Here is a 13,303-nt window from a genome sequence, read left to right as displayed (position 1 = left end):
TGCAGCCTACGCCATCGCCAGCGACTCACAGCCGCCCAGCTCCAGGTTGAGCTGTTGTTCAGCATCTTAGCTGTGAAAGGGCAGTGTCACTGGCCCTCATATGTGGGATCCGAACCGGGGCCCTCTGGCGTCCCAAGCCAGCTCTTAACCATCGCGCCACTCGGCCGGCCCCCCACATCGTTTCTTAAGCGCTCTAATAAGTCCTTAGAATATTCAGAGTTCACCATGGTGTTTTGGGATACAAACTCAGCTCGCGCAATTCCATCAAGGTAAAAAAACACAATTATGAATAACATCACCTTGATGTTAGAACTTGATTGATGTGCTTTTTTCACATGAGGAGAAATGGGTGATTTTCATTGAGAACTGAACCCTGGTCTCAGGATCATAACCATAGACCCTAGTTTCATCTCCTGTGATGACATGTCTTAAAAAGCTGGAATCGGAAGTATCATGATCGCGCAACTCCAACGAAATTGACAAACACTGTTGCTTTTGTTCAATAGTCAAAACACATGGAACAAAATTCCCACTTGCTCATGTTCAAATCTGTTCAAATGCTTTGAACGGAACCGTAAGAGATGTTGAGATCCTCAGAAATTTCCCTAATAATCAATCGCCTGTTTGATCGAATCATTTCGCTTACTCTCTCAACATTCTCTTGGGTTTTTGATGTTGAAGGATGTCCCAATCTCTCCTCATCTTCAGTTGATTCACAACTATTACAAAATCGCTCGTACCACTTGTAAACTATTTTCGTGGTCACTGTAGCATCACCATAAACTAATTTTAACATTTCCTATGTTTCTTGAGCACTTTTTTGCAGTTTGAAACAAATTTCATGTTAATGCGTTGTTTGTGATCCACAATTTACGGCACACTTTAAAACACACCTTCTCTCGACCGTAGCTCACACCCAACTGACTGCACTGAACAAGTTGAAACTTGTCACACGCTGTTACTAAGGCTGGAAGCACCGCTTCCCGTATTGAAGATCCCTGACTTGCCGTTGGATGGCACTCGACAGCAGCATTCACCATATTTTTTTATCACACCTCGTATATCCATCATTATAGCAATTTCACTACCCTAAAAGTCCTCTGTGCATCCATTCATCCTTCCCCACCCTCCCTTCGACCCCTGTCTCCATAGTTTTGCCTTTTGCAGAATGTCATATAGCTGGACTCATAGTAAGTTAGCCTTTTCAGATTGGCTTCTTTCACTTGATAGTATGTGTTTAAGTTTCCTCCATGTCTTTTTGTGACTTGATAGCTCACTTGTTTTTAATGCTGAATAATATTCTGTTTGGTTGTACCAAATTTTATCCATTCGTCTACTGAAGGACATCTTGATTGCTTCCAAGTTTTGGCAGTAAGTATGATTGCTGGATCGGATGGTAAGAGTGTGTTTAGTTTTGTAAGAGACTGCCAAACTGTCTTCCAAAGTGGCTGCCCCATTTTGCACTCCCACCAGCAATGGATGAGACTTCCTATTGCTCCACATCTTCTTTAGCATCTGGTATTACCAGTGTTCTGGATTTGGGCCATTGGAATAGATGCATGGCGATGTTTCATTGTTGTTTTAATTTGCATTCCCCTGATGACATAAGATATCTTTTACAAAGATTTTTTTTTCGGTCTGTGGCTTGTCTTTCTTTTTCATTCTCGACTTCTCGACAGTGTCTTTCACAAAGCAGCAATTTTTTATTTTAATAAAGTCCAGCTTATCAGTTCCTTCATGGGTCATGACTTTAGTGCTGTATGTAAAAACTCATCACCAAACCAAAGATAATGTATGTTATCTTCTAGGAGTTCTATAGTTTTGTGTTTTACAGTTTGATCTGTGATTCATTTTGAGTCAGTTTTTGACAAGGATGTGTAAGACCTCTGTCTAGATTTGTTTTTTTGCATGTGGATGACCAGTTGTTTCAGCACCATTGGTTGAAAATACTGTCTTCTCTCCACTGTATTGCCTTTGCTCCTTTGTCCTAGATCAGTTGACTGTATTTATATGGGTCTGTTTCTGGGCTCTCGATTCTGTTGCTTTGGTCTGTTTATTCTTCTGCCAGCACCACATGGTCTTGATTACTATAGCTTTACTGTAAGCCTTGGAGTCAAGTAGGTTTTAACTTTGTTCTGTTCAATATTGTTTTGACTATTCTGAGTCTTTTCCCCCTCCATAGAAATTTTAGAATCAGTTTGTCTATAATCCACAAAATAACTTGCTGTGATTTTGATTGGGAAGTGGTCTTCATTTAACCTATTTCCTGTCTTACCGCTCTTCCCAGGTGTGCTTAAGCTTAGGCCCTCAAACCCTCTGCCTCTCCAGGTGTGTATAAGGTGTCTGGCATGAAGGTATCTAGAACTTGAAGAAAGATCTTAGGGGTGGTCCAGTCCTTTTATTTTCAGCTAAGGAAGGTGAGGACGAAGAAAGAGAGGGAACCTGTCCATAGTTGCACAGCAAGTAAGAGTCAGAGCCAGAACTAAACCCAGTCTTTGAGTCTCAGTCCAGTGCTCTCTGCGGGAGAGACTTTAGTCAGCACGGACCCAGCCTCAGAAGCATCCTTGTCTTTGCAGAAGCACCAAAGAGGGTGGCACAGCTAGAGGGAAAAAGACAAGCCCCAAGGGGGCCCTAAACCACAGACCTCCCATGGCCCAGGTGGTTATTCCATACAGACTGACCAAGAGGACTTTTAGCTGGGAGCTGAGGAAGGAAAAGAGGATACCCAGTTCCTGTCGTCAGGAGACTCATATTTTAGAGGAATATGGAAGTCTAACGTGTAAGGAGAGAGCTCCTCAGAGCAGCCTGCTAGGGGCCCAGATGTGCACTCAGTGCACAGGAGGGCTCTGGCGGAGATGGGGACCGGTCTTCTGGTTGATGGGGGAGGGTTTTCCTAGAGGCCAGTGGGACTCGGCAGGTAGGCAGCGCTTTGCTGGGACCAGAAGGAGAAGGACGCATGTCTAGATTTGTGTTCCCCTCCAGGCTTAAGGAGAATCCTGGACAAACGGCACATGCAGGCAGTGGCCTCTGCATACGGGGCGGGGAGCTGAGAGAAATGCATTTGGGCAGGAACTAATTTTAGCGCTTGAGCTGTGAGCAGTCATGTAGATAGTGCAGTTGCCATGCTTCGCTTTCTGAGAGGAGTGGCTTGATGAAAGCTGGGCTTTTGGAAGCTAAGTCTGGCATGTTTAGGGGAGATGACTAGAGCCTCATGAGAGACTTATTGCAATTACTCGGGCATAGAATAAGGAAGTCCTAGACACAGGGAGTGGCGTCAAGTATTTTGAGCTACTCTGTGGTCCTTTTGTGCAAAAATGATAAATCGGGGTTACTCTCTTAAGTTTAACACAGAAGGTATAGCTTTATAGTGATTTTTGTAGCTGTGTCTAGGTGTAGCCCTCAAAACAATTTCCTGAGCATGTGTATTTTATTTTATAAGGCGTTTTGAAATAGACAAGAACCAAATAAAAAGACACTGCAAGTGCAAACCGTAACTTCTTTTTACCTCTAAATCTCAAGTGCTAAGTTAAATACCATTTAATACTGTTGCCAGTATTGAGCCCTGCTTTCCTCTTTTTTATATGAAATTTTATCTTTCGAGAGTTTGAAAACCCTTTAGCTGCCTAGGGGAGGGGCGACCTGGTGGGGGGAGAGTGGAGCAAGAGGGTGAGGGTGTCCGTGTCAGCTCCTTGACCCTGCCATCCCCACACACGTCACTGCATTGCCTTCCCGTTGTCTCCTTAGGAATACAAACAGAAGCTCGCTCGGGTGACCCAGGTCCGCAAGGAGCTGAAGTCCCACATTCAGAGCTTGCCAGACCTCTCGCTGCTGCCCAATGTCACGGGGGGCTTAGCCCCGCTGCCCTCTGCTGGTGACCTGTTTTCTACTGACTAGGGCAAGTGTCGTGCCCCCGATTCCCATCTCTACCAGCAGAAAGAAGAGGGCAGGTCACTGGGGAGCTGACCCTACAGCCCTGGCTCTGCCCCTCCTGCCCCCCCAGCTCCCCTCGGCCTCCCAGCCTTGAGAGAGAACCACAGACTGATGCGCCTCGCCGGCCTCCCCGCTGAGCACAATTCAGAACAGTGACGAGTGGATAGTTGAAAAGAACACAGACTCCCACTTCGTGTTTTTATGCCACTGTGGATTTTCCATCCGTAGCTCTCTCTTTACACCCAAGAAGTTATGAAAATCATGTGTACTTCTGGAAGCTTTCAGAAGAATCTTGTCCCTGATGACAGCATCGTGTCATGAAAACAGCTTCTCCTGTCTGCGTTGGGCTTGATCAAGTTCAAGTTCAAGCCAGGCTTCTCCTGAGGGACTCATTCTGGAATCGTTGGCTTTCATGATGACCATCCACCCCAAAGGCTGGAGGCACAGCCCTGGAGCAGCTTTGCCACAAGGAGTTTGCCAAACCTGGTTCTCCCTTACTGTTACTTCCAGCGATGTCCGGTCAGAGGTTAGATGCATTTGTTTTGTAAGCAGACTAGAGAATCGAGCAATAAGACTCAAAGCTGATCTGGGACATAAAGCCAGTTCACAGACAGTAACAGGGATCACAAGTATGAGTTCAAAATCAGTTATTGGCTTCAGGTTCCTACAAACAGCCTTCGCAGGCTACCTTTATTGAGGGCTCTACCCCCATCATAGAGCACGCTCCTAAAAACACAATCTTTTGACCATAATTGATTGTGAAGGCGATTGTTAGAAACAGCACTGGTGGGCCCCAAGAGCTAAAGGCATACTGAGAGTCTGGGCTCTGCGTGGGTGTTGCTCTGACCCTTTCTTTGGGGAAGTCGGGCACACACCAACATTTAGATCGCTGTGTGGGTGCATGTCCTCGGCATGGTGACTGAACTTGAATGTCCCCCTTGCAAATCCGACACTGCACGTGTCCTTGTGCCCATAGGAGGAGGAGTGCTTGCATCAGATGTCACTAAATAGCTCCTCTCGGGCAGGGGAGGAGGGGAGTCAGGGATATTAATTTGGGGTTTTAATTCTGTTATCATGCCAGCTGACATTACGACTACACAATGTAGTTAGGACTTTTTCCTTGCTTTTAGTAAAGGCTAGGCCTGCTAACTAAATCATTCTAATTTGGCAGGCTTATTTCTGACATTGGAAAGGGCAGAAAACAATTTGCCCCAATTGTGTATTAGGAATTGTAGCCCAGAGGCTGACATCCAAAAGCTACGAAAGGATTCGGCAGAGGGGGCCTCAGAATCTCCCATTAGTTTGAGTTGCTATTTTCAGGATTACCAAAAAGCCAGTTACATGTAATTTTACATGTTAAACATGTTAAAACATAACCTGTGTTTTAAAAAGTGTAACAGGCGTCCCTTGAGGGAGCCCTCTTGCCTGCCACAAAGTGAGAAAAACAGAAAGTCATAGCAGGTATTCAGTTTTGTAGAACCTACTAGCATTTAAGCTGTTTCAGATTTAAATACGGACTGTGTGTTGTTTGCTTATTGACACTGCCTGTTGTCCTGTCACTATTAAATTAATGAGTCTGTATATTAAAGTTTTTCTCCCAGAGGCCCTAGGGGAGTCAGTGACTTTACTACTAAAATTGAAAGATGAATTCCAGTCTGTCGCATTTCTGCGGATATACCCTCTCCCTGTGTGGCGTGCTGCTGTAGTCCTACATATGAGCTTGTTTCTCTACAGACCCGTGGACGTGCTTGATGCTTTCACCAAGGAAGCAAAATTTTACTAGCCACAAACCAACCAAAGGGTATAATAGATGTTTGCTCCCATCAGCTAGGTGAAATGTTATAACATAATGGATTTCTCCCACTGCTATGTTTTATCTGATTGAGTCTTTGACCAGCAATTGGTACATAATTATTATTACAGCAACAGCAAGAAATAAAACTGTAGCAATTATGTAAATGAATGTGTTGGCCTCTTAACACCTGTTACTAGTGGACTTCCTGTGAGGAAGTTAGTTTTGTTTTTTCTGTTTTTTAATAAAATGCTTTTGTTTTTAAAATCTTAATCCTCCCACATCCTCCCCAAGTATGCTTACTTCATTTGTTTAATTTAAGTCAACCTTTCTCCTTGTTGTATGAGGTGATCTGGCGGGGTGGGGTGGGTGGTTTTTGTTTTGTGTTTTTTCTTCTTAGGGCATCCATAGGGCATCCACAGGCCTCAAAGGACCTTTCCTTTAGGTCATATTCCTCAAAGTCTTTAATCTTCCCCCTTTTTTTCTTAAAGAATATTTTTAAAGCTTAAATTTGTATATTAATTTAGGACTTTATTTAGAAGTATAGGCTGTCATTGGTGGCAGCAGTATATTCTGAAATGTCTCATAGATATATATTTTTGAATAAAGATGGTGTTGAATGACATTGTGTGATGTTTCTTTTCCCTGCCCTGTTACCGAACCACCCAGGGCTTTCTTTGTAAGCAGCGGGTAATCAGTAGTCACTAGTAGAGATTGTGCTATCTGCACAGAATCTTGTCCCTTGGGAGTTTTTGTGACTCTTTATGGCCCATAAATACTCAGCACTTACATATTATTTTCTGGTTCGTTCCAGGGGCTTAATTAGCCAATCCACACAGTACCCAAGAGAGAAGCACCTCCATACTTTTATCCTCATTGCACAGACGTGGGGACTGGTGAGGAGAGGGAGAATGACTCTCTCCCCACTACCACGCAGTCTCTGACAGATTCAAACTTGGAAGTTCTTTGATTTCAGCACTTTCGTTCCCACCACTCGGCCTCCTGAGAGATACTCGATTGTGGCAATCCAGTCAAAGCCACTCTGCACAGTGAAAAGAAAAATGTGAGATAATTGAAACCCAAATGGTACACCTTTAAAAACATTTTTGTGGGGTTCCTTTCTTCCCTTTCACTTTTAAATTCAGTGAAAGCATATTGACTTATTATTGGTTAAAACTCCAAATACTAGAATAAAGGTTTGAAATAGTTCCTTTTGAAGTCATTGATGCTTGGAAAGATGGTTTTTTAACTTTTCCACTGGGTGAGGGCAGCATTTGCTAGAAGTGGGTTTGCCCATTTATCTCATGAGGCAAAAAACGGCAGTAGCTGTGGTCCTTCAAGACCAAATGCAACTCGTTGAAGTTCAGAATTAGGCAAGTTGAGACTGTGCATTACCCAAGTTCTGTCTTAAAATATAAAGATGGAATGGAATACGTGGATCTCAGGAGACAAGATCTCCTTCTGTGTCCCCAGGTTTCATGACCTACTTAATGTCTTCACTCCTGCCTATAAATAGTAAGTCCATAATTCCTCTGGTTTAATTAGCACTTCAGGCTGCACATGTGACTCCGAGGTCCTCAGAGCTGAAGATGGAACTGCCCAAGAGTTCATGAATCTGTCAAAATGCTTAACTTTGGTGATGAGAGCCATTAACTGTGTGACCTTCCTGGGCAAGGTACTAGTCTCTCTGGGCCTCAGTTTTCTTACCTTTGAAATGTAGTATTGGACTAGATTATTTCTAGGCTCCCTGCCAACCCAAAAAGCTTATGATTGTGTTGCATGAGAAGAATGCAGGACTAAAGCCTGAGAATGCTGGGTGGTATGTATGTCCTAGGTTCCCAATAATATTTGTTAGATGAATGATAATGATATATATACAGAGGGTGCCAAAAAATATTTATATACATTTTAAGAAAGGAAAACTTAAAATCGTAATACTCAATATATACCGATAATAAAAGATGAGTTCAAGTCACATTTGACTTCTGCAATTACAAGAAGTGCTCAAAGTGGTTACCATCAGTGTCAAGACATTTCTGATTACTGCAAACTACTGCTTGAGCAATGTTGACCAAAGTGTCTACTTTTATACATTTTTTGGAGCACACCTGGTATATATGAGCATATATGAAATCCTGCAGATCGTCATCTATAAGGATCAGAACTCAAGAGACCCAAGACTAGCAAGATGCGATTAAAGATAGTTCATTGTCTAGGCACAAACAATCTGCATTTGGTTTACTTGAGATCTTTAAGAAAAAGCTATTTTCTGGCCCGGTTTGCTATCTTCCTTTCTCCTCGGATCATTCATCTGGCTCTGCTCATTTCTTGTCACCACCTCCATGAGATTTCCCATTTAAAAATTATTTCTCCACTCTGAGGCGCAGATTCGATTAAGAATCCATTATTCGGGCCGGCCGAGTGGTGCGCTGGTTAAGAGTTGGCTTGGGACACCAGCTCTGAGCAGCAGGGCCGCCGGTTCGGATCCCACATGGGCCAGTGATGCTGCGCCCTCTACAGCTAAGACGGTGAACAACAGCTCAACATGGAGCTGGGCTGCCATGAGTCACCGGCGACGATGTAGGTTGCAGTGGGGCTGCAGTGTGCTGCCATAAGCTACTGTGAGTGGCCGGCAGCCAGCGTGAGCTGCCATGAGCGGCCGTCCAATGGCCAGCAACTGATCTGCCTCACTCGGGAAGAGTGCAATGATCATAATACCAGCGTGGGCCAGTAAAGTGACGTTTACACACTAGTTCCACAGCTAGACTGAAGAACAAAAGGAATTGTCTGTTCCCCTTCCCGTTTCCCCAATGCTGTTCCCTCCCCCAATTCCCCAATAAAAATCTAAAAAAACAAAATCCATTATTCTACTGCACAGTAGATTGGGATTCATACAGCTCTATGTAGTGTCGGAAACCCCGTTTGTTGTTTTTTAGACTGAGATAGTTATTTTGCATTAAAATTTTATTTCTAACACTGGTTTAATAAATGTTAAAATTAGCAGCACGAATCAAAATTCATCTGATTTTTTTTTTTTAGCTGAGTCATCCTGCCACCTGTTGGCAGCTCAGTAGCAGCTCAGCTCGGGCCGTGAATCGAACCAGCGACCCTGTTGCTCAGAGCTCATTCATGAGTGAGCTCTTAACCAACTGAGCCACTCAGCCAGCTCCCTCATCTAATATTTTTTACACATAAAAGGCAGCTGTGGCAAGTGATAACCCACATCTTCTGATTTCTCACTGTCATGACCTTGAGCAACCCCTTCAGCTTTTCAGGACCTCAGCAGCTTTTTAAAGGAAACGAATGAGGTTGACTAAGTTACCGCAGAAGTTGCTTCCAGAACTGAAGTTCTGTGACTAGGCTTCCAGAATATTTTTTCCTACTGAAAATCTTAATAATTATGCACTCCACAGAGTTTTAAATGCCAGTTATCTATGAATTCTTAGTTATGAAAATGATAGGGCCGGCTGAGTGGTGTGTTGGTTAAGAACTGGCTTGGGATGCCAGAGGGCCCCGGTTCGGATCCCACATATGAGGGCCAGTGACACTGCCCTCTACAGCTAAGATGCTGAACAACAGCTCAACCTGGAGCTGGGCTGCCATGAGTCGCCGGCGATGGCGTAGGCTGCAGCCCCTGCTGCAGTGGGTTGCCATGGGCTACCATGTGTAGCCAGCAGCCAGCGGGAGCAGCCCTCAAGCCACCGTGAGCTGCCATCCAGAAGCCGGCGACTGATCTGCCTCACCTGGGAAAAGCGCAATGATAGTGCCAACTTGGGCCGGTGAAGCAACGTCCTCCACAACTAGACTGAAGAACAAAAAGGCAGCAACTTGTCTGTTCCCCTTCCCCCAATTCCCCAGCGCTGTTCCCATCCCCCAATTCCCCAATAAAAATCTTAAAAAAAAAAAGAAAATGATAAATCAAAGTAGCTGCACACATACCTATTAACTTTAAATGAGATGTTTGCAAAAAAGGCTTAGTGCCATGTCTGGGACAAATGAAGGGCTCAATGGTAGCTGTTCCTCTATTCAATAATGAATGTAGGTATTTAAATGCCCACATACCTGTACCATATGCTGTGTTTACAATGAAGATGGTAAAAAACCTGGAGCTTCCTTGAACTCTTACCCACACTGAGCATCTAAGAGTTAGGAGTTAGAGTTGAAGGAAGAGTACTTTGGGTGGGGATTTCTTTGACAAGAGCCATTGTGTGTCCTGAGCCTCCTAAGGGAGACTAGTGGATGCCACCTGCCCCTTGCCCCAAGGCCAGGGCAAAGGGCCTCAGTGGAGCTTAATATGTGTCCTCGTAGGGTGGTGATCCAGTGGACTAGACAGACCCCTGTCGGGGAAAAATCTAAAGGAGATGCCAGGTGCTTTGATGATGGAGCAAGGGAGAGGTGGCTGAGTTGGGTGCAGCATCCATTTCTAGAGTTGGTCGGGGCGGGGGATGCGTGCCTGCCTCCCGCGGGTCAGATGTGAGCTGCATGGAAGAGAACCAGCATGGGGTCATCTCAAGCTGACCAAGAGGCAGGGGTCTTCTCCAGGACGTGCACTTCTAACTTGCAGTGCAGAATAACAAGCAGAAAGTGAAGAGCCTGTGGGGTAGGCACCACCCCTGAGAGATCCCTGGTGATGGGTGCAAAGATGGGGTGCTTAGGAGAAGGAATGGGATGAGCCACTCTGAGGAGTGGGGAGCCCATGTAAGAAAGATCTTGTTTGCCAAGCCAGTGCCTAGTCACCACAACACCTCAACGAAGGCTACTCTCTTGCTTTGCCTTCCTCTCCTTACTCCCACTGCCCTAAACCTTAAAAAGCAAGGAAGCCTCCCTTCCCAGATGCTGGCTTCCCACCTTTAGCAGGCCGAGAAGCCCTCACTTCAAATGAGAAGCTGTTTTGATTATAACATGAGGTCAGACACTTACATTTCTAAATTGAGACTGTTCTGTTCCTCAAGTGACTGGGATTTATTGTTATTATTAAATAAGATTGACTAGAAAAGTTGGGGAGGCCTGAGTTTCCTTCTAGAGTTAGGAAATGTGCTGCTCCCACAGATTGGATGTCAGGATCAGTAGAAGACAGCAATAAAGTTGTTTTGTGAATCCCACTCCACAAGCCTGCTTCTTTATTGCAGTGGCTACTCCCAGGATTTATTTTAGCACCTTTAATTCTTGCTTCACTGTTTTATTTTCGTTAACTTGCAAAGTTCACTTCCGCAACTTTGATTTGTTTGTTGATTAGTGAATTCATGAATTACCTGTGTACTTGAATGCATTTTTTTTAATTGTGAAATACACATGACATAAACTTGCCATTTTCGCCATTTTAAAAGTGTACAGTTCGGTGGCATTTGGTACATTCACGATGTGCCGCCATCAACACAATCTAGTTTCAGAACATTTTCATCCTCTCAGAAGGAAACCTCATGGCTATTAAGCAGTTCTTTCATTACCCCTCTACTCCCTACACCCCCCTCTCAGCAACACTAACCTGTCTTTATGAAATTGCCTGTTCCAGATATTTGATATAAATGGAATCTACAATATGTGTCCTTTTGAGTCTGGCTTCCTTCACTCAGCCTAGTGTTTTCAAAGTTTATCCATGCTGTGGTGTTTGTCAGAATTTTATTCCTTTTAACAGCTAAATAATATTCCGTCATATGGATATGCCACATTTATTTATCCATCGGTTGATCGACATTTTGATTGTTTCTACCTTTTGGGTATTGTCAATAGTGCTGCTGTGAACATTCTTGTACAAATTTTTGTTTGAACACCTGTTTTCAATTCTTGTAGCTGTATGTCCAGGAGTGGAATTGCTGGGGTCATATGGAAACTCTATGTTTAATTAAGGAACCACCAAATGATTTTCCACAGCGGCTGCACCATTTTACATTTTCACCAGTCATGTACAAGGGTTCCAATTCCTCCACATCCTTGATGGATTAGTCAGGGTTCTTCAGTGAGACAGAACCAACAGGGTGTGCATATATAGAGAGAGGCAGATTCATTTCAAGAATTGGCTCACACAGTTGTGGAGGCTTGGTAAGTCCAAAGTCTTCAGTGGGGGCCAGCAGCTAGAGACCCAGGAAAGAATTGCAGTTCAAGTCTGCTGGCAGAATTCCTTCTTGGCCAAGGGGCACATCAGTGTGTGTTGTATAAAGATCTTTGATTGGGTGAAGCACACCCACATTCACGTCATCCAAAAAGCACCTTTACAGAAACATCCAGAGTGACGTTTGACCAAATATCTGGGCACCATGGCCCTGCCAAGTGGGCACTTAAAATTACCCATCACACTTGCTAACACCTGATATTTCCATTTTAAAAATCATACCTACATCAGTGTCCTAGGGCTCTGTAAGAAAGTACCACAAACTTGGTGGCTTAAAACAACACATTTCTTGATTCAGTTCTGGAAGCTAGACATCTGAAACCAAGGTGTTTGCAGGGCCTTGCTCCCTCCAAAGCCTCTGGGGGGGGGGGGATCCTGCCTTGTCATTTCCAGCTTTGTGTAGCCCCAGGATTTGCTTGGCTTGTGGCCATGTAACTAATCTCTGCCTCCATCTTTACATGGCCAGCTTCCTTCTGTGTTTCTGTCCAAATGCCCCTTCTTTTTATAAGCATATCAGTCATATTGGATTAAGATCCAGCTTAGTAACCTTATCTTAACCTGGTTAAATATACAAAGACCTTATTTGCAAATAGGTCACGTTCACAAATACTGGTGGTTAGAACTTCAATATATATTTTTTGGGTGGGGACACAATCCGTAACAGTAGCCATCCTAGTGGGGTGAAGTGATAGCTTCTTGTGGGTTTGATTTGCATTTCCCTAGTGACTGAGGACGTTGAGCATCTCCTGTGCTTGTCGCCCATTTGTATATCTTTTTTGAAGAAATGTCTGTTCCAGTGCTTTGCCCATTTTTGGATGGGGTTGTGTCTGCCATTGTTGAGTTGTAAGAGTTCTTATCTATATTCTGGATACTAGACCCTTATCACATACATCATTTGCAGATATTTTCTCCTAGCCTATGGGTGTATATTCACTCTCTTGATAATGTCCTTTGATGTATATAAGTTTTTGATTTTGATGAATTCCAATTTATCTATTTTTTTCTTTTGTTGCTTATGCTTTTGGTCTTGAAACCAGAGGCCCACCGAGTCCGGGACGTGTGCTGCCTGCGCCATTCAACCCAACAGACCGACACAGGAGTTGGGCCATGAGAATAAGCGTTTATTATCTGAGAATGCAGCGGGTTAACACCTCCAAAAACTGCCTTAAAGTTCTCAGATCAGCTTGGGGTATTTAAGGGAAAATCTGAGCGTGAGGGTTGAGGGGTGGGGTGCTCTGCATGGAGCCTTCCCTGTGGCCACGTGCTTCTCTGGTGGATCAGCAACAGGAACCAGGATGGCAGGAGCCTGGAAAGAATGCTCCACCATAGAGATTGTGATCAAGAAGCCTAAGGGGAATAATCGTAAGTTTCAGGGTAGTTTTTTTATTTTATTGGGGAATTGGGGGAAAGGGAACAGACAAGTTGCTGCCCTTTTGTTCTTCAGTCTAGTTGTGGAGGACGTTGCTTCACTG

The 13,303-nt window shown here is 44.1% G+C and overlaps 1 protein-coding gene across 2 annotated transcripts in view; it reads left to right on the top strand.

Annotated features, from left to right (window-relative positions):
• Positions 1-6,814, top strand: part of RPRD1B (regulation of nuclear pre-mRNA domain containing 1B) — a 50,137-nt gene extending 43,323 nt beyond the window's left edge. The window contains exon 7 of one of the 2 annotated variants that reach the window (XM_019625079.1): positions 6,537-6,814. In XM_019625079.1, the coding sequence (XP_019480624.1) occupies positions 6,537-6,548 (12 nt within the window). In that variant the 3' untranslated portion in view covers positions 6,549-6,814. Of the gene's footprint in view, positions 1-3,744; positions 6,348-6,536 lie in introns of those variants that run through there. The other variant, XM_019625077.1, reaches the window with a different exon arrangement.
• The last annotated feature ends 6,489 nt before the right edge of the window (positions 6,815-13,303 follow it).

The sequence above is a fragment of the Hipposideros armiger genome, unplaced genomic scaffold (genome assembly GCF_001890085.2).
Source record: "Hipposideros armiger isolate ML-2016 unplaced genomic scaffold, ASM189008v1 scaffold_613, whole genome shotgun sequence".
NCBI lineage: Eukaryota > Metazoa > Chordata > Mammalia > Chiroptera > Hipposideridae > Hipposideros > Hipposideros armiger.
The sequence above is the reverse complement of the archived record's forward strand: the minus strand, read 5'-3'. Positions and strand labels throughout refer to the sequence as shown.